At 43.7% G+C, this 21,970-nt stretch overlaps 1 protein-coding gene across 8 annotated transcripts in view; it reads right to left on the bottom strand.

The window, feature by feature from the left end:
- Window positions 1-12,217: 12,217 nt before the first annotated feature.
- LOC127579261 (fibroblast growth factor receptor 3-like) overlaps window positions 12,218-21,970 on the bottom strand; it is a 228,644-nt gene continuing 218,891 nt past the window's right edge. For all 8 annotated transcript variants that reach the window (XM_052031925.1, XM_052031932.1, XM_052031966.1 and 5 more), the window contains 2 exons: window positions 21,355-21,460; window positions 12,218-14,878 (listed from right to left, as the gene is read on the bottom strand). In XM_052031925.1, the coding sequence (XP_051887885.1) occupies window positions 14,714-14,878; window positions 21,355-21,460 (271 nt within the window). In that variant the 3' untranslated portion in view covers window positions 12,218-14,713. The remainder of the gene's footprint in view (window positions 14,879-21,354; window positions 21,461-21,970) is intronic.

The raw sequence follows: 21,970 nt of genomic DNA, 5'->3' as shown, positions 1-21,970 counted from the left end.
TTCTGAACCTTTCCTATCCATATCCCTGTCCAAATATCTTTTAAATGGTGTTAATGCACCTGCCTCAACCACTTCCCCTGGCAGCTCGTTCCATATACTGACCACCCTTTGGGTGAAAAAAGTTGCCCCTCAGGTTCCCATTAAATCTCCTTTAAAGCAGTTCACAAGGAAATTGAATGCAAACAATGAACTACTGGAAGAACTCAGTGGGTCCAGCAGTATTTGTGGAGGCAAAGGGACGGTCGACGTTTTGGGTTGAGACCCCGCATCAAGACTGAGAATATACAGGGAAGATGGCCAGTGAATAGAACTGAAAGGAAGGGGTGGCACTGGGGCTGATAGGAGATAGGTGGAACCAGATGAAGGAAGGAAGGGCGGATGATGGGCAGATAGAGCTGAGGGGGAGGGGGGAGTATTGAGATAGAACCTGGTAGGTGATAGGTGGAAAAAAAAGAAAAGAAAGTTAGGCAGAAGGAGCTGGGAGGAGGAAGGGAAGAGACAGAGGCTGGTAGGTGATGTGGAACCAGACAAGGGAAGGATGATGGGCAGATGAAACCAAGTGGGGGATAAGATAGGAAAGGTGAACCAAGGGAGAAGAGACCCAGGGAGATAGGCATACAAGTGATGGGCAGATTGAACCGGGTGGGGGAGGGCGTTGAGTCTGGGTAACGTGGGGAGGAGGGATGGAAAGGGTGAACAAAGGGAGAGAGACTGGTAGGAGTGGGAAAGGAACACATGGGGAATGGGTTACCTGAAACTGGAAAATTCCATACTCATACCATTGAGCTTTATGCTGCCCAAGTGGAATGTGAGGTGCTGTTCCTCTAGTTTGCATTTGGCCTCACCATAGCAACAGAGAAGGCCAAGGACGGACAGGATGTGGGAATGAGAGGAGCTAAAATGACGTGCAACTGGAAGCTTAAGATGACCATTGTGGACAGAGCGTAGGTGCTCTGCAATTGCTGTATCTGCAGTCTCTTGTGTCTCTAAGGAAACTGAATGGTTCAGTTCTGATTCTTTCTCGTGTTACCTTAAACTTGAGGTAAATTGAAAGCACAATACCTCCTTCATTCTCCACTGACCTGTAAAAATGACATCACTTGCAAAAATGACTCAACATGATTAGAAACAGATCTTAACAGTAAGTGTTCCATTTACATGTCCTAATAGCAGAGGAAACACATATAGACATGTTACGGAGCATATGGGTTCTTAATAAATTCCATTGCAGCTACTGTTTAGCAATGTTCAAAATAGCTTAAGGGAGTTAATATGAATGAATGTACAGTAAAAGTTTAAGGTACTCTTTTACTTATTAGGGCAAACATTAACCTTCGTATTTGTGCACGTGTTGGCCAGTATAGTGTCTTTTTCAGAGACTCGCACTGGATTTGCCTTAATGCAACACAGAGCACTTCTTCTCCATACTAAAAGCTAACTTCTTTCCCAAAAAAAAGATATGTTAAAGAGTAACTTTTGTAGAAGGGCCTAGTTTCCAGCCATTGCTCATGTTTGATATAGAAATAAGTTGCGCATTCCCAGATAAGTGGGATGCTTGCTAGTCTGCATTCCCTTAAGGCTTAATTCATTGACAATCCCAACCAAATTCTGTGGTAAATGAATGTGTATATGTGGCAGATCTAGTGCTTCTGTAGTGCGTTAGTAAACACCTTACATATATTTTTATCTCCATGCCAGAATCTGTAAAACCCCACAAGTTTAGGCAGAGTTACATGAAATATAGTCTTCCATCATAAGCAAGGGAGGAGCATTATTAAGGCCAACACTTATGTGAAGTAAGTGCATTCAGTGGGTTCTTAATCTCTAATGAAATATATTGCAGATTGTTCAGACATGAGACGTGAGGAATTCAATCAAATAGTGTGTAGTTATTCAAGGGCTCTTTACAAACCGCCTCTGGAGCATTTTAAAAAACTTTCTTGCAACCCACGTAGTAGTATGTCACATGACACAGCCTTTAAATGGACAATAGCCTTAAATCATTAATTGTTCACAAATGATATTACATTTTCTACAATTTATCCTTGAACTATCACCAAAAGCAGATTATATTATTGTTATCTCATTGATATTCGGGTGACATTGCCGTGCACAAGTTGACTGCCAAGTGTCTTACTTGACGACAGTGTTTGGAGTACCTCATTAACTCCAAAATGCTTTGGAACAATATCTTTGATAGTCTTTTTATGTTTCATGATTTCCTATGTTCTTTCTTTTCCTGACACAAAACTCATACATAAAGCACAGCATCTCCCATTGCTAATTGAGGTACATTATAAGCCCCTCTTTCTTGTGTAAAACTCATATGTAGGCAGATAGAATTCCTTCACCAGTAACACACAGTCTACATGATGACAGAAAATAGTGGTTGTGAGAAACACCATGTAGATTCAAAAAGAACAGAGGTATGCATCAGAGGTGTACATTTTTGTGTAGCATTGACAAGAGTATAAGATACCCCCTGAATCTGTTAAATCTGCTGACCTGTGACCTGCCTTTTTCCCATTTTCCTTATTAGTTTCTATTGACAAAAATACATCAGTCTTGGATTTAAAATTAACAATTGATGGATCATCAGTTGTCATTGCCAAACTGCTGAAAGGCTTGACTCTAACTTTTGGGCTATGTCTACCAGCAGAAATAACCTCTCCATCCATTCTATCAATTTCTATTAATATCTTGGAGACTTTGATTAAATTATACCTAACCTCTAAGTTCAAAGAAATGCAACTCTAGTTTCTGTGACCTTTCCTTGTAGTTTCATCCTTGGGGTCCAGGTATCATTTATCTTATCCTGTGCTCTAAACCTTCCACAGAACATCATAGAATCATAGACTCACACAGCATGGAAACAAGCCCTTTGGCTCACTGAGTCCATGGCAACCATCAAGCACCTATTTGCATCAATCCTACACTGATCCCATTTTATTCTCCCCACAAACGCATTGACTTTCCACAGATTCTTTACTCTTTTACACACTGGGGTAATTTACAGCAGTCAATTTGCCAACCAACCTACATGTGTGGGTGGAAACTGGAGTTTGTGGAGGAAACCCAAACTATCACAGGGAGAACATGCAAGCTCCACACTGATAGCACTGAAGGTCAGGATTGAACCCAGGTTGCTGGTGTTGAGAGAGAGCAGCTAATTCAGTTGCTGGACTTTGCTGCTCTTTCTAATTATAGTGTCCAGAACTGTTCTCAGCATTCTGGCAGTCTGGATTGACCCTACCAAGAGATTGTGGAGCTGCGGAATGGCTTGTATTCCCTTGTAGATATAAAAAACTACTGTTCCATTGGTCTATTATTTTCTCTATCCATCAATAGTACTTTAATAATCAATGTCTCTAGGTCACCAGTCCTTCTAGCTGCTCATTATTTAGGAAGTCCTCTGTTTTATCCTTCTTAGTTCCAACGTGGATGACCTAAAATTTGTCTACATTGAAATCCAGTTGCCACAGTTTAATCTATTAAATGCTCTTTTGAATTTAATGCCTTTATCCACATAGCCTAGAATGCTGCCTATCCTAAGACTGTGACACTTTGCTTTAGCCAAGGGATATAGCATCTCAGTGCCTAAGTCCTTCTTTTTTCTGAAATTCAGAAAATATTGGCCCATTCTACTCATTCCTTCCTTATAAGACAGCTCTTCATTAGGCAAAAATAGCCCATTAGTAGCACAAAAAATATATATATGCATGCTTTACAATATTAAAACATTTTCAACAAGACTGTAGGCTTTGAGTGTCTAACTTGTGACCAGTTTCAGAAGCCTGTTCTGCTTAACCTCACTCCATGGATGCACTGAAGAATAAGATTGATCGGGCTCTGAGTTACAACTCATTTTGTTCTTCCAATAAACACAATCATCCACATATACCTGGATATATTTCTTAAACCAGCTCTGCAGTAATCACCCCAAGGTGAAGCCATTTGTGTTTAAAAAGGACATATACTTGGCATATATGGAATTAAAGTTAAATATTTACATATATCACAACGAAAAATATTTAACACCTTCTGCTTGACTGTTAAACTAGATTTCTTCAGTTTAATCACCAACATTATTTACCAGTCCTGTCACCAAAGTACATTTCTGTTCACTTGTCAGCTCATTTTTCAGCAAACACATTTGAAAAGGGGACCCATTACTACCAAGAATGAGTTCACGTATGGCCTCCACACAACTCCCTTTAAAGTCCAGAAGGTACGTGATAAGGAAGTCACACTTGGAGACAGGAAATGGAGGTCAGAGCATTTCCTAGACAGGGTCAGGGAGAGCCACTGGGACACCAGCTTGAAGCTGGCTACATATACTTAATCCCCTGGGCAGATGATACATTGGCTTTGAAATGAAAACTTTTGTCTTGTTTATTCTGGTGCCTCATCTCCTGAGGATCCTGATTCTTTGCTGAGATATAGCCTGCAGGTGGTGTCCAGTCTTGAGCTTTGACAGTGGCTTGAGTAGTGGGGGAGCTCACATGCAAATTACACACAAAAATGATTTGCATTTATAAAGCACTTTTGATATCATCCCAAACTGCATTCAATTTATGCACAGCAAGCTCCCAGAAACGACATTCTGACCGGATAACCCGCTTTAGAAATGTGGGCGGAGGGAGAAGTATTGGCTGGGACACCAGGCTGCTCAAAATACACAACGGAGTTATTTGCATCCAGCTCAGAGAGCAAACGGGGCTCAGTTTAGTCTTTCACCCTTTCTCTAAAGACAAAACTCGTGATACTGCCACACTTGGTAGGTTTTATGGAGACACAGGAGACTGCAGATGCTGGAATCTGAAGCAACAAACCATCTGTTGGGAGAACTCAGCAGGTCGAGCAGCATCTGTGGCATCTTACACGCCTTCTCAGTCCACCAATCACCTCGGAATCCTTTTTCACCACTCCCCTTCCCTTTAACTGGCCACCTCGCCTCCCCACTCTCAGTCCTGATGCAGGGTTTCGACAATTCTTTTCTTCCCACAGATGCTGCTTGACCTGCTGAGTTCTTCCAGCAGATTGTTTGCTGCTTGAGGTAGATTTTACACTTGAGAATCTAGATAAGGACGTGAACTCAACCTGCCAATTCCAACATGAGAGAATTGACAAACGAATCTACTTACCAACGGTCACTGGATGGCCATGAAGAAGAGACACCTTCGCCCACTCTTGGCCAATCCCAGGGTCAGTTGCAGCAGCCATGCTAATTTTTCAACTAACTTCACCTAAGCCAGTGCACATCAGGGATCAACTCCATGAGTTCCCTAATGTGGAATGTTTGACTATTGCAGAATAAGGTTGCCAAGTGCCCAGGGAGCAAGGCAGATTGAGTATGTGGATAAAGTGAAGTGTTTTGAATTGCTTATGACATCAATTTCAATTATTAACCAGCAATGACAGTAAAGCCAGAGGGACTTCTGAGCTGCCCCAATTCCCGGTTAACATTTCTCTTCTTAATTGCCTGCTGTTGATGTTTCGGTAAAGCTCTTATGAATTGGTCAAGATTTATTACTGTGATAATCACTAAAAGATGGATCGACCCCAGGTTTAACTTATTTGGAAATACACCTGGATCCTGGATGCCCATCTACCTTTGGAAGAAGTATGAGCAAATGTGTGATGGCAAAGATACTTTCCTTTTGAGAAACAAAGGTAACTCTGAATTGATGAGTATACCTCATGATAGAGTGTTAGCATCCACAACCTGCATTGGTTCGTGTCTTTCTCACAGAATGGTGCTTCCCATGTTTGGCTGCAAACAGCCTCAGTGATGGGGGATGGCTTGGGTCTCAGATGCTTTAATAATATTGGGGCAATTTAGTTAGAAAATTCACTAAAGAAATAAAAAAAATAGCTGGCACGTGAGCTGTGTTGGCTGTGGAGGGCAGTCTTTGGGAACCCTTGGGATAGAATGTAGAACATAGAACATTACAGCACAGTACAGGCCCTTTGGCCCATGATGTTGTGCCGACCTTTTAACCTACTCTAAGTTCAATCTAACCATTCCCTCCCACATACCCCCCCCATTTTGCTTTCATCCATGTGCCTAAGAGGTAGGAAGCTGAAAAGTAGGACCACAAGGGTAGTAATCTCTGGATTGCTGCCTGTGCCATGCTCCAGTGAGGGTAAGAATAGGATGATTTGGCAGACGAATGCGTGGCTAAGGAGTTGGTGCAGGGGGCAGGGTTTCAGATTTGTTGATCATTGGGATCTCTTCCGGGGAAGGTACAACCTGTGCAAAAGGAACGGGTTACACCTGAACTGGAGGAGGACCAATATCCTTGCAGGCAGGTTTGCTAGAACTGTTGGGGAGGGTTTAAACTAGTTTGGCAGGGGGATGGGAACCAGAATGATAGGTCAGCGGTTGGTTCATTTAGTGTACAAATAGATGCAGAGTGTAGAAAGGATAGGCATTTGAAAAAGCAAAATTGGAGCCAGTTGAGTGGGCTGAAGTGTGTCTACTTTAATGCGAGAAGTATCAGGAACAAGGGTGGTGAATTTAGAGCATGGGTAAGTATGTGGAACTATGACGTGGTGGCCATTACGGAGACTTGGCTGTTGCAAGGGCAGGAATGGCTGCTGGATATTCCGGGGTTTAGATGTTTCAAAAGGGACAGAGGTAAAAGAGGTGGGGGAGTGGCTTTACTGATCAGGGACAGTATCACAGCTGTAGAAAGAGAGGATGTCCTGGAAGGATTGTCCGCTGAGTCAGTGTGGGTGGAAGTCAGAAACAGGAAGGGAGCGATCACTCTATTGGGAGTATTCTACAGACCCTCCCAATAGCAGCAGAGACACCAAGGAGCAGATCGGGAGGCAGATTTTGGAGAGGTGCAAAAATAACAGGGTTGTTGTCATGGGTAATTTCAACTTCCCTAATATTGATTGGCACCTCCTCAGTGTAAAGGGGATAGATGGGGCAGAATTTGTTTGGTGTGTACAGGAAGGATTCCTGACGCAGTATGTGGACAGGCTGACAGAGAGGCCATACTGGACCTGGTATCAGGCAATGAGCCTGATCAGGTTTCAGATCTCTCGGTGGGAGACCATTTTGGAGATAGTGACCATAACTCCTTGACCTTTACCATAGCCTTGGAGAGGGATAGGAGCAGATGATATGGGAAAGTATTTAACTGGGGAAGGGGAAATTATGATGCTATTAGGCAGGAACTTGGGAGCATAAATTGGGAACAGATGTTCTTGGGGAAGTGCACAGCAGAAATGTGGAGGTTACTTAAGCAATACTTGCATGGGGTTCTGGTAGGTTTGTCCCATTGAGGCAGGAGAATGAAGGAACCGTGGTTGACTAGACACATAGATCCGCGCTTACATGCGCCCGCGGATGCGTCTAGAGAGGGAGCACGTGGTTTCCGCGGGCACCCTAGCTGAGTTCTGCGCTCGGTGGGCCCCTCAGGGGATTGCATGTGTCGTGGACGGTACGGACGTGATTCTTATTTGAAGTGTCGCGTTGACGGGTGTAGAGTCGCGTGTGTGTTTCGGTAGTATTAGTTTGCATTCTCTACCGTAGTATGTCGTTGCGTAGTTTCTTCTTTTCTGTATTAGATATAGTGTATTGACACTGGTTGTCTTTTGTAGTGCTTTTAGCGAATAAACGTTTATTATTAAAAAAAAACTAGACACATAGAATATCTTGTCAAGAGGAAGAAAGAAGCTTACCTGAGGTTGAGAAAGCATGGATCAGACAGGGCTCTGGAGAGTTACAAGGTAGCCAGGAGGGAGCTTAAGAATGGATTTAGGAGAGCTAGAAGGGGGCATGAGAGGTCCTTGGTGAGTAGGATCAAGAAAATCCCAAGGGACTCCACACGTATGTGAAGAATAAGGGGATGACTAGAGTGAGGGTAGGACTGATCAGGGATAAAAGAGGAAACGTGCCTGGAGTCAGAAGAGGTGGGGAGGTCCTTAATGAATACTTTGCTTCAGTATTCATCAGAGAGACCTTGATGTTTGTGAGGATAGCGTATGACAGGCTGATACACTAGGCCATGTCGACATGAGGAAAGAGAATGTGCTGGAACTTTTTAAAAACATTAGAATAGATAAGTCACCGGGGCCGGATAGGAAATATCCAAGGTTATTACGGAAAGCTAGGGAAGAGATTGCTGCACCTTTGCCGATGATCTTTGCATCCTCACTGACCACAGGAGTAGTGCCAGATGATTGGAGGGTGGCAAATGTTGTTCCTTTGTTTAAGAAAGGGAGTAGGGATAACCCTGGGAATTACAGACCAGTGAGTCTTACTTCAGTGGTGGGCAAATTACTGGAGAAGATTCTTAGAGACAGGATTTATGGGGCATTTGGAGAAGCATAGGCTGATTAGGGACAGTCAGCATGGCTTTGTGAGGGGCAGGTCATGCCTCACGAGCCTGATTGAATTCTTTGAGGATGTGACAATGCACATTGATAAAGGTAGAGCAGTGGATGTGGTGTACATGGATTTTAGTAAGGCGTTTGATAAGATTCCTTGTGGAAGGGTTATTCAGAAAGTCAGGAGGCATGGGATCCAGGGAAACTTGGCTGTGTGGATTCAGAATTGGCTCGGTCATAGAAGACAGAGGGTGGTGGTAGATGGAGCGTTTTCTGCCTGGAGGTCAGTGTTCCGCAGGGATCTGTTCTGGGACTCCTGCACTTTGTGATTTTTGTAAATGACTTGGATGAGGATGTGGAAGGGTGGGGTCTTAATATAATATATCTTTATTAGTCACATGTACATTGAAACACACAGTGAAATGCATCTTTTTTTGCGTAGTGTGTTCTGCAGGCAGCCTGCAAGTGTTGTCACACTTCCGGCGCCAACATAGCATGCCCACAACTTCCTAACCTGTATGTCTTTGGAATGTGGGAGGAAACTGGAGCACCCAGAAGAAACCCATGCAGACACGGGGAGAACGTACAAACTCCTCACAGACAGTAGCCGGAATTGAATCCAGGTCACTGGCGCTGCAATAGCATTACGCTAACCGCTACACTACACTTCAGGAGATTGAATTTGAAGGCAGAATACAAGGTTAATGGCAGGACTCTTAGCAGTGTGGAGGAACAGAGGGATCTTGGGGTCCACGTCCATAGATCCCTCAAGGTTGCCGCACAGGTCGATAGGGTTGTTAAGAAGGCATATGGTGTGTTGGCCTTCATTAGTCGGGGTATTGAGTTCAAGAGTCACAAGGTAACGTTGCAGCTCTAAGGAACTCTGGTTTGACCACACTTGGAGTATTGTGTTCAGTTCTGGTCGCCTCATTATAGGATGTGGAAGCTTTAGAGAGGGTGCAGAGGAGATTTACCAGGATGCTGCCTGGATTGGAGAGCATGTCTTATGAGGATAAGTTGAGCAAGCTAGGGCATTTCTCTTTGGAGAGAAGGAAGATGAGAGGTGACTTGATAGAGGTGTACAAGATGATAAGAGGCATAAATCGAGTGGACAGTCAGAAACTTTTTCCCAGGGAGACAATGGCTAACACAAGGGGACATAATTTCAAGGTGATTGGAGGAAGATACTGTATATGGGGGATGTCAGGGGTGAGTTTTTTTTACACAGAGAGTGGTGGGTGCGTAGAACGCACTGCCGGCAGAGGTTGTGGGGGCAGATACATCAGGGACATTTAAGAGACTCTTAGATAGACACGAGTGATAGAGAAATGGGAGGCTATGTCAGAGGGAAGGGTTAGATAGATCTTAGAACACAACATTGTGGGCCGAAGGGCCTGTACTGTAATGTTCTATGTTAAGAGTCTCTTAAATGTCCCTAATATATCTGCCCCTACCAGCACCCCTGGCAGTGTGTTCGACGCACCCACCACTCTCTGTGTAAAAAACTTACCTTTGATATTCCCCCCTGTACCTTCCTCCAATCACCTTAAAATAATGCTCCCCCATGTTAGCCATTTCCGGCTTGGGAAAAAGTCTCTTACTCTCCACTCGATCTATGCCTTTTATCATCTTGTACACCTGTATCAGGTCATCCCTTATCCTCCTTCTCTCCAAAGAGAAAAGCCCCAGCTCGCTCAACCTATCCTCATAAGACATGCTCTCCTATCCAGGTAGTATCCTGGTAAATCTCCTGGACCTGACTCCTTAAAAGGAGTGGCCCGTGACGTCATCACGCTTTGGTGGGGGTTTGGGCGGCATGTATTTTACTAAGTGTGAACAAGTGGGCCTTTCATTGATAAAGGTTGTGCACCATTGTCATAGAACAAATGACGAGAAGCTTCACAAAGGAGAGTCAGATACTTAGCAGAATTAAGGAATGTTTCAAAGACTTCTGAAGGTGGAAGGACTTAGAGAGGTCTCAGCTTTGAAGGCAAAGTGACTAAGACCCTGAATGGAGGTGGGAAGTTTGCAAATGAAGCCATAATTGGAAGAGGATTGGATGAGGGCTGAGGGAGGCTGAAGAGGAATGTTGATGAAGGTTTGTGGAGGGGATGGTGAGCATTTTAAACTGAATATGTTAGATGAATGGAGACACAAGAGAGTGCAGATTCTGGAAGCTGGAGCGACAAACTGGATGCTGGTGGAACTCAGCGGGTCGGGTAGCGTCTGGGAGGGAAATGGACAGTCAACGTCTCAGATCGAGACTTTTCATCGGGACTGAAAGATGCAAGGGAGATGGCCGGTATAAAGAGGTGAGGGGAAGGGGTGGAGCAAGAGCTAGCAAGCGAAAGGTGGATCCAGGTGAAGAGAGGCAGATGGGGGAGGGAAAGGTGGAAATCATGACAGAGGCTGGGAGGTGATGGGTGGAGGCAACAAAGGGCTGCAGGAGATGGAGTCTGATGGGAAAGGAAGGTGGAGCATGGAACCGAATAAGGGAGGTGGGTGGGCAGAGGGGAGTAGTAGGTGAATAATTGAGCCATCCAGGCTAGCTGTTTCACTTGTGCTGGGTCAGGCAGAAAGCTGGGAGACCAGAAGTGCTCTGCCATCTCCCAGCTGGGCAGGTGCACTGCCACTTATTACAATTAAATCCTGCTTAAGAGTGAAACGAGGTATGGACAAGCCTCAGACAGCATAATCCTTTAGCCTGCCATTACTCACAATCGAGGCTGATGTTCAAAGAAGGAGGGAGAGATCAGGGGGCTCCTGAATGGTGCAGCAGGAAGATGGGAGCATCAGAAATATTAAAGAGGGAAGAATGGTGAACTTAGCAACTGTAGTCTGGTCAGCATCAGTCAGTGGTGAGAACGCTGGAGAAAATCACCACTTGGACAGGAACACACTCATAAAGGAGGCACAGTGCCCATTTGTAAGGTGCAATATTAACAATTGAGTTTTTTTTGATGAGACATTAGAAAAAGGTGATACCAGCAGCACATTTGCTCTGTCTAAAAGTTGACTGCTGAGTTATCACATAATAGGCTAGTAGCAAAATTGAAGCTCTTGGATAAAGAGGCAGGATCAGCATGGGTACAAAATTGGGAGATAGGAAGGAGATATCTGGTGAATGTTTGTCTTACAGTTGGGCAGAAATATAGAGTCACGTTCAGAAGTTCAGTGCTGGGATGACAGCTGCTTACGATGGACGTTAGACCTGGTGCAATTTCTAAATCTGCAGATGACATTAAAAGTAACAAGTAGTGAGGAAAATGGCAAACAGAGTTCAAGAGGACACGGACAGGCTGGCAGATGGGTGGACACATAGGATGTAAAATGTGGTGAATCAGGGGAGGCGACAGCTGCATTACACACTATGCTTTTTAGAGGGTATGCAGGAAGAGGGCTCATGCACAAATCATTGAAGTTGGGAGTGCAGGGCTTCAAAGCAGTTGATCCAGGGATGGGAACTTTGTAGTGACTAGAACTATGTTTGGGAGCATTGGCTGCCATCTGTATTCCTCTTTACGTATTTGATTCCACTGAGGTCAATGATTCCAATGTACCCGCCTCCCTTTAAATTCCAAGTTGACTATGGTAAATTAAAGGTACAAAACCTTTAAAAATGGAAGCAAACAGCCTCCTTAAAAACTTTTCAATAACAGATCTGCACACTGAGAATGGACTGGATTAATCCCACATCCATTGATGTGAGGGCTTTGCAATGGATTTGAAAATTTTAAAATGTAATACTTAAGGATTGAAATTGCTCCTAAAGTTCATGGGCTGCAAAGTATAGCACTCAGTAGCAGCATCATAGGAAACTAAAACACATCACTAATACTCAAGTAGAAGAACAAGGAATGGACATTCTTGCATTTTAAAACAATATCTTTTTATTTTTGTGGAATGGAACAGTTCCATGTTAATAACAAAGCTTCGTAAAGGCAGTCAGATATTGTTCAGTGCTAGTTATTATTTAACTCCAACAAGACCATCTGTGGCCTTTTACAGGCTTCAGGCAGGCAAATTGGTTTAAGGGGGTTGTTCCTTTTGTTTGGAGCTCACCTCTGGCCACCATGAGTGTGGAATGAGACAGGCAATGGTCCAATCTAACCATGGAACATTAATCGAGAGCCTCAGCTATTGCCAGTATTGCTTGACATGATTAAATCTACAGAAAGGGAACTGAATATCAAATGTTAAGTTCAGTCGAAGCTACTATACGTATATTTTGTAAAAAAACTCAATAAATTAGATATATATCTAAGTTCTTCTTTTGTAAATCATGCACAGATTTCAAATATTGGAAAAGTTTTTTATGCATTAGGTACCTGGAATGTACACATCAACAGCGATCGGTAAGAAAATAATGAAGTGTCTTCTCATTTTACAAAAATTACACCACTATAAATCTCCTACGTCTGTATTAAAGAGTTAACAGATAACTTCAATCTATTAAATTAACTTCTCTACTGAATAAGAGCTTGATGGTCCTAAGAAAGATTAAAGGAGACAAACAGAATTTTTAGTTGATTTTAAGAGGATTCCTGTCTAAATTTTTATTTGTAATGTACCCGCAGAATCCTACTTAAAATCAAACCGGACTTTATTTTTGATTCTGGTTACATGGTTTTATTCTGCTTCACAGGCAACTGCCTGCTACCCATTTGGCCATCTGTTTCAGCTACTTTTTTTGTCTTTAACGAAAAGGGGTTTACCTCAAATGAGTTCTCTGCAAAATTGCACGTAACGTTTAAATTGCACCACGTAAGTTGTGCTTGTGGCACTAACCTGCATAAAGAGAAGGGAGTGACTCGCAGGTCACTGATACATGACAGGCGTCAGTGGTTGACTGGCAATCCTTTCTCGCACAAGTTGTCTTCTGCAAACATTCACAATCATTGCACCCTCTTGTCACAGCGTTGCAAAAGTGCCAGCACAACGCTGCTCCTCACTTGCACATCTGGTGATGTCACTGGCTGTATTTAGCATCTTGGTGCCAATACGCCAGGGGAAGGGGTATGAAATAATTAAAAAAAACACTAAGTCAATGTGCTTTATTATGTTGTGCGATGTGCTACTGAGAGTGACGCACTTGATTCACGATCTCAAATTGCTCCAGGTGTGACCAGCACCTGAATATGACCCTACTTGTTGTCAAGTTGGAAAATGTCATCTTGGACACAACTTGGCTTTAAGCGGCCAAAATCTGTCACTGTGTCCTGTTCTAATGGGCATTTGCTGCAAGAATTGCACCCGTAGCCCTGGCCACAATGCCAGCGCTCTTTCACAGGGCCATTACTGCTGGGGCAGCTCCAGGCAAGGCACCATATCTGTATAGCAGGCCTACTGTTATCATTCACAGTCAGCACCCTTGCTCTGTTGTGCCTTCATCAAAGGTAAAGCACAAACCTTCATTTGTTAAAAGTCAAGACAATTCTAGGATCTGATTACTAAACAACAGAAAAAAAAAATCATTGCAATCTAAAATAAGAACAGATAACGTTCATTTTACACAATGTTTGAAAACTTGATTCTAGTTATTTTTTTCCTCATTAACCTTTGTGTCTAATCAATGGGTAATAAATTAAAAATTATAAACATGTAAAACAAAAATTAAGAACCTAGTTTAACTAAAGCTGTGTACAGTAATTAGTAAATAAGCTATATACTTATAAATCTCTTAACCAAAATGATATGTTAAAGTCTATGAACAACTTTACAAATATACAATATGCTAATCAGATTGCAAATAATTATTGATTTTTGAACTATTTTACCCCTTGTCCACTACACAATGAGTTTCTTTAATAACTTCCAGATTAATACTGAATATCCTAGACTGCAATGATTTTAGGATTTTGCCTCCTCATACTTGGAATTATGTTTATATTTTTTTTTGCTTTTTTTCCTAAACAAGCAAATCATAAGTATACAACTGTTTTTTAAACATTATCATACAATATTCATATTTATATATTTACAACTCTTCTGAAATCTGCAGCTTCACACAAATAAAAAGTATTTAAATGCTCTTTTGTAAAGAAAAATAATTGTTTTTGTGTCACTTTCCTTTCTTAGCACAACTTAGGCACAGAATGGTTCCTTTCGCAGTCAAAATGCCAGAGGTCAAATGTTATCACCTCTGGATTTCTTTTCGCAGAACTTTCCATTTCGGTTTCTACATTACAAATTTTCTTCATGCCAAGCAGTTTTTTGTTTTTGTTTTAGATGGGTACAGCACTTGAAGATATAAGGCTCAATAATGGTGGGAAGTTAAATGGGGAACAAGATCCCCGCAGTAGGTTCAGTGTATTTCCTTCAGTGTGAGTTTTCCATAGTTCAGCACCCTGGAGTCCTGCTTTTTCTCATCTCATGTCCTGATGACACCATTACACTGCTGGTGCTTTGGGAGGCAAGGCTCATCAGGCAGAGCATCATGGGTAAAGACAGAGTCGTCCCCGGAAGAGCAAGTACTGTGTGTGTCCTGGCAGGCAGGGGAATACTGCTCAAAAGGTGCCGACAGGTCAAGGTACTCCTGAAATACAAAGGACAATATAACTGTTATGAACTCTCTGTGCCGTGGACTGTGATCACATCTGCTGTAGGGGGGTTGCATCAATGTGGCTTGGTCTCTTGCCTTTGAGTCAGGAGATTGATAATTCCAGTCCTGCTCCCGAGACTTAGGGAGACAAAACCAAGGCAGATACAGCAGTATGTTACTGAGGGGGAACAAACAATCTGCAGGAGGAACTCAGTGGTGGAGCAGCATCTGTGGGAGAAAAGGAAATGTCCTGACACAGGGTTTCGACCTGGAACTTTGACAGTTCCTTTCCTTCCACAGATGCTGCTCGGCCCGCTGGACTCCTCCTGTGGAATGTTCGATGTTCCAGATTCCAGCATCTACAGTCTCTCCACTACTGAGGAGGTGCTGCACAGTGGAGGTCTTGCCTTTTGGAGACACCAAAATGAAGCTCCATTTCACCAAATGATCCCAGGGCAGTATTTCAAAGGGCAAGTGAGTTTGCCTGAAAACTGAAATTACCGGACAAACTCAGCAGGTCAGGCAGCTTCTGTGGAGAAGTGTTGAAATGTTTCTCTCTCCACAGATGCTGCCTGTCCTGTTGAGAATACCCAGCACTTACTGTTTTATTTACAATTTCCAGCAGATGCAGTATTTTGCTTTTGGAGCTCTCCAGAGCCCTGGCCAAAATTTACGATCCAAGACAGATTAACTGGTCATTATCACACTGATTTTTGCGTCAGCTTCATATATGTAAATTATTGGTTAAACCTTCTACAGTGACTCCAGTTCAAACATATTTCATTATTTATGAAGTGCTTTGTGATGCCCTCAGATCATGCTATATGGATGCAAATTCATTTTCCTTTCCAAAAGCTCATCCCTTTAACATTCGGTAGGTTCTAGTTATAGTTCTATTATATATCTTGTATCCTTATACTTATAACAACACTGAAGGAGGCCATTTGGCCCGTCAGATCCATGCCAGCTTCTGGAGAACAATCCCATTAGTTCTATTCCCCCTCTCTTTACTTCCCTACATCTCTGCAACTTATTCTCTCACACAAACCCATCAATTTCCCTTTGAATATTTTTGGTATTAACCTACACTAATAATGATTCCTAATGACAGAGGAGGAGGCCATTCTGCCCACAGTTCCTATCTGCGACCAGTAGTGTACTGCAGGCATCAGTGCTGGGGCCTTTACTGTTTGTTGTATAAGCAACTTGAATGTGAATGTAGGAGGAATTAGTAAGTTTGCAGACGACATGAAATTTGATGGTGTTGTGGATAGAAGAAAGTTGCCTGAGGCAGGGTACAGATCAGAGGGAAAATTGGGTGCAGCATTGGCAGATGGAATTTAACCTCCACACTGTGCATTTTGGAAAGTCATACAGAGGTAGGACATCTACAGTAAATGGTAGGATGCTAAGGAATGCTGATAAACGAAGAGGTCATGTGCTTCAAGTCTTTAGTTCCCCGAAAGTGGCATACAGGAAAGGAAGCACATGGCATGATTGCATTCATAGGCCAGGGAACAGAAAAGTTGCAACTTTACACTCCTCTAATTAGGCTGCACTTGGAGTATTATGTGCAATTCTGATCGCCACACTACAGGAAGGATGTGATTGTACAGACAAGATTCACCAGGATGTTGCCTGGATTGGAGCTCTTCAGTTACGGGAAGAGATTGGATCGGCTGGGTTTGTTTTCCCTGGAGTGAAGGAGGCTGAGGGGTGACCTGATAGAGGTAAATAAAATTACAAGCGGCATAGATAGGATACATGGTTAGAAGCTTTTTCCCATGGTAGGGATACCAAAAACAAGAGAGCATAGGCTTACAGTAAGAGAGAGTAGTTGAACACCCCATGAACAGCAGAGACCATTCATTCCATGCAACGACTGATGAGCTCGGGTTCTGATTTTCTACGTTTCTAACTCCGGTACTGAATATGGAGATGCAATTTAATAATTAAGGCAGATATTATGGTGGGATAAAGGTCATGGGAGAGCATGAGTTATAGCATCATTATAGGGAGGGAGGGAGGTAACCTGCTCTATTTCAGCTACACAAGGAATCCCAAATACAGTGGGCAGGGTAGAGGTGGAACTGCTGCACCTTTTCTCCGTTTGCTCCCACCCCGAGTTCTGCTTTTCACTTATTCACAGGATATGGACAACTGTGGTCGGACCAACCATGTCAGCAGACACGTGGTGGGCTGAAGGGCCTGTTCCCTTGCTGTACTGTTCTACATTAACATTTAATGCTCATCCTTTGTTAGGGGGCGCAGCCCAATGAGTGGTCCCTCTGAACGCTGCCCATTTTCCCCCGAGTATAGCCGGCACTGGCTCAAAGACGACCAGGTCTGATGAAGGGTCTTCCACCTGAGACACGACTCTGCTTCTCTTTCCACAAACGCCGCCTGGCCTGCTGAGTGGTTCCAGCATTTTCTGCGTTTCTTTCCGATTTCCAGCATTTGTTGTTTTTTGTGCTTTCAGTTTTGGAGTTGAGGGAGGTTTCAAACAGACATCAAGTTACTGAATGTCAGGAGCGGGCAAACTGTGCCCATTCTTTGCGCCTTACTAATACGATAGGCTGCAGATTTGCAATGAGACTGCTGTTCCTATCTACCATACTGGGGGCTTAAATCACTACATGGTGCCCAAAAATATAGGCACTGTATGGTCAAATTACTGGCCCCTTATCATTCAACATCTCAAGGAATGACAGACCTGCACTTTCTCTTTCTAATTCAGACACAATGATATAACTCTGACTGATTTTTGATTAATGATAGTAATTATAGGAGCCTTTCTCCACCATAAGTACATGGAGTGTACCTTGTGACAATAAGCTGTACAATGACCATTCAGTGGAATCAGTAATAGATTTTCCACATTACTGCAGTTTGAACAGTGACAATGATTTGCATTGTACAAAATCAGGAAATTGCTTTTTTTTACCTAAACCTGAAGTAAATCCCCCAAGGTAACCACTTACTTTCCAAATTATAGCAATTAATGGATTCCTTATGAGAACCATAATGTTAAAGAGTTAAGTGTGCTGACTACAGTTCTCACATTTTATTGCCGAGTGTACAATCTCCTCACCAGACCTCCCCCATGTCACATGATAGGGGCCAGTTGAGCAACGACATCATAAAAAGACAGCAGCACTGATTACAAATGGAGGGATCACTGCTTCTTTTCCTCCCAGGCTGTAAGATCAGAGTGAAAATCTGACCGCCTTTAAGCTCCAACTTGGCAACATTCCATCTCAGTTTCTGAGGTCATGGGTTAACTACCCAGTGGGGGCAGGTTATTGGGCAGGAGGGACACTGCATAAATCCTGGCGATAATGTTTTATGATCACTAGCTGGAGATTTGGTACTGTCGATCATTTTCAATAATTATCTGTCAAGAATTTGAACAGCACACTAAATCAGTTGGGCCTGTTGAATGGCCCTCTGTGTGTGTTTGAAACATTTTACATTAAACAATGTGCATAGTGTATTGAAGTGAAAGTGTGTGCACAGATTTAAAACAACTGCAAATGTCGGAAACCAATAAGAGCAAAAGCTGGATCTCTGCAGCAGGTCCAAGGGTGGCTGTGAAGAGGGAAGAAAGATCGATGTTTTGGCTCCTTCTCTGGGATCGAGTGAAGTGAGGACAACAGCAGGTCAGAGGCTGGGCATCCTGCAGCGGGAAACTAACTCACACTTCCCAAAGCTGTTCCGCCATCTACAAGGCAAAGTCAGGAGCACGATGGAATAGTCTCCATTGCCTGGATGAGTGCAGCTTCAACAACATTCAAGAAGGGCAGCTCCATCCAGGACAAAGCAGCTGGTTTGGTTGACACCCCATCAACCACCCTAAGCATTCGTTCCGTCCACCACTAGTGCACAGTGGCTATACCGTACACCAAACAACATGCACTGCAGTTACTTGCCCGGGCTATTCAACAGCATCTCCCAAACCCACAACCTCCACCACCAAAGACAAGGGGAAGCAGGTACATGGGAGCACTACCACCTGAAGGGTTCTCTTCAAATCACTCACTATCCCGATTCGGAATTACATCTCCACTGGAACTCCCTACCCAATACCACTGTGGCGGTACATTCACCAGAAGGATTGCAGCGGTTCAGAAAGGTGGCCCTGATCTTTACAAAGGCAATCATGGAAGGGGAATAAATGCTGACCTTTCCAGCCACATCCGAAAAGAAAATTGGGTACCACCCTGTGGCCTCTTAACCAATCAACATTCACTGATGGGCAGCATCCATCCCTTCTCTTCTGAGGAGCTAAGTGCAGCTCTTGTGTTTCCAGAAATGTCGTTCTTGTTTCACAATTGCATGTCCACTCTGTGGCAATTTCTGAGTGGCCATCAGATAACATCATACATAGAAGTTTTGTAGAATACGCCCCCCAGATCAATTTACTGAGGTGGCGACACAATGTGTGAAGGGGAAGCTGTTCTCATCTGAACTGCAATAAAACCTTGAGGGGTATTGATTTGTTGGCTGGTTTCCCCCAGTCTCCTGCACCATGTTGACTGGTCTGGGTGCTATTGGACTCTGGGGAGCAGTCTGCGGCTGCCTCCACGCAGAGGAAAGGTCACCAGAGGTTGATGGTGGCCACTCTCCTGATGTTTCACTGAGATCATCTGGTGAGCAGCTGGGCTGAGCCTGCCTGGGTCGACTTGGATTCAATACACAGGCTCTGCTGATTTGGCTGGCCGTGCTGAAACTGCAGGAGCTCAAAACAGGAGCATCCCGCTTCTGCCCGGTGTCCTGGCCTGGAAGTGCACCCACGGGCAGTGGAAGGGGATGTGTGAGGGGTGCAGGTGGGGTCAGGCTCAGCTCTGACTCCCTCACTGATCTGCACGCCCAGCTGAACAAAATGCTGCATTCACCAGGATGACATCGGGACCGGAAGGGGAGAAGCCAGAGAGCAGATGATGTAGTCTTCCCTGGAATTTAGAAGATGAAGGGGTGTCCTGAATAAGATTTTATGAAGTAAACAGAGTGGGACTAGTGAGAGAATTGAGAAAAGAGGCAGAGCCTTAAAATTAGTTCCTGGGTTGACGTCAGGGAACACCTCTTCCAACAGAGAGAAATGGAAGTCTGTCTCAAAGACTGAGGAGTTCTGGAGGGGGTTAGGGGAGGGTGGGGGTGTGGCTGGCTAACAAATTCTGATGGGTGAATGGGGCCTGGTGCCAGTTCGGAGGTGGGTAGAGTGTTGGACGAGAACGGGTTTATGGGGACGTCGAGGGGGAGTGTGTTAGAATACCAGAATGTGGGATCAATTCACCAAAGAAAGCCGAGCCTGGTTGCTTCACAGCATTTAGTTTCTAGGTCAAGTAATCACTTCAAAGCTGAAGTTGATAGATTTTTATTTGGCAAAGTTGTTCAGCACAGGCAGAAGGACTAAAGGTCTAAATAAGCAATATAAGGGGCCTGAGGTGGTTGAATGGGCTACTCCTGTTCCCGTGGTCAAGCTCTGGGACCTAACTAGCAGATGTGAAACCACAACTCAAATGAGAAGTCAACAGCCTCAGAGAAGAAGTGATGACAAAACCAGACAGGAAGCAGAGGAGAAAATTTAATGCAGTCGTCTCGTTGATGGACCCAAACTGACCTCATGAGACGGAGCACAGAGGTGGTCTGAAAACCTTCCTTCAGCTGTGAGAGAACTGTTTCAGAGACATAGGTACAGGAGTAGGTCACTCAGTTCCTTAAGCCTGCTTTGCCATTAAATTATATCTTTAGCATGTTTTGACATGTCAAAAAGTTCCAAGGCAAGTTTGACCCCACATAAGGAGATATTATATCTTCAAAAGCTTGAGCATCTTAAAGTAGAAAAGGAAGCTACAAGTTAGAGAGGTTTTATGAAAAAAAGTTCTGCAGGTTACAATCTTTACAGCTGAAGGTAAGAATGGAACAATAAAATTTGGGGTCAGAATTTGGGTCCAGATAGATTGGGGAAGGGTTCTAGATCTAGAGGAGGCTAGGGAAACAAAGGATTGCAGATGGCCTGCTGAGTTCCTCCAGCATCGTAGTGCTTTTCGTCTAGAGGAAGCTACAGGGAAATGGAGAGGTGAGACCACAGAGAATGGGGAACAGAAGATTGACACCTCTACAATTGACACCAAAATGGATCAGTGAGAACAAGGTGATGGGTGAATGGGGCTTGGTGTTAGTTAAGACACAGGCAGAGAGTTGGATGAGCGCAAGTTCACAGAGAGCAGAGGGAGGCCAAGGAGGGTTGTATTGGAATTACCACATTTTGGGATCAATTTACCAACTGTAGAAAAAAAACCTTGGCTGCTTCAACAGCAGTTGAAATCTAAAGAGTGCACAGTACTCTAAAACTTGAGAGTCACACTCTAAAAAAGATATTGTAATGCTTTCAAATAACAGTAAGTGTCATTCCCTAAAATTCACCTTAATGTCCACCCACTCTCCTAGTTCCTCTTAGGTTAACTGACCTCAGTTGACGTCACTGTCAGGACCCTGTCGAGATCCTCGACCAGCTGTTTGAACGTTGGCCTCTGTGATGGGATTGCGTGCCAGCATTCTCTCATTATCATATACCTAGGGAGGGGTCACAGAGCAATGATTAAAGCAATGACAACTATTATCTTCATTACATTATTTGAGCATTTGCTGGAAACAAAACAATAAACAATTGGCCATTCACGCAGGGGCAGAAAGCAATGCAAAGGAGACCGAATGCACCATGGCAGGCGATGCAATACACCACCTCAATACGCAATAGCAAGAGACCCAGTACACCACAGCAAGAGATCCAATACACCACAGCAAGAGACCCAATGCACCATTGCGAGAGGTCCCGGGTTCAAATCCCAGACCAGCCCCCAAATGGTGTTCATTTACTTTTGTTTGCAGTGAGAGAATCAATACAGGAGTCATTAGGATTTAGTCCGTTTGAGCTTGTATTTGGACATCGGGTGAGAGGACCTTTAGAATTGTTAAGAGAACAGTGGGTTAATGAGGGAGTGCATTTAAGTTTGTTGGATTATGTCCAAAAATTTAAAACTCGATTAGAAAGGGTCTGCCAGCTAGTGAGAGAGAATTTGAAAA

This window comes from Pristis pectinata, chromosome 2, assembly GCF_009764475.1.
Source record: "Pristis pectinata isolate sPriPec2 chromosome 2, sPriPec2.1.pri, whole genome shotgun sequence".
Taxonomy (NCBI): Eukaryota; Metazoa; Chordata; class Chondrichthyes; order Rhinopristiformes; family Pristidae; genus Pristis; species Pristis pectinata.
Note: the sequence above shows the minus strand (reverse complement) of the source record. Positions and strands in the feature narration are given on the sequence as shown.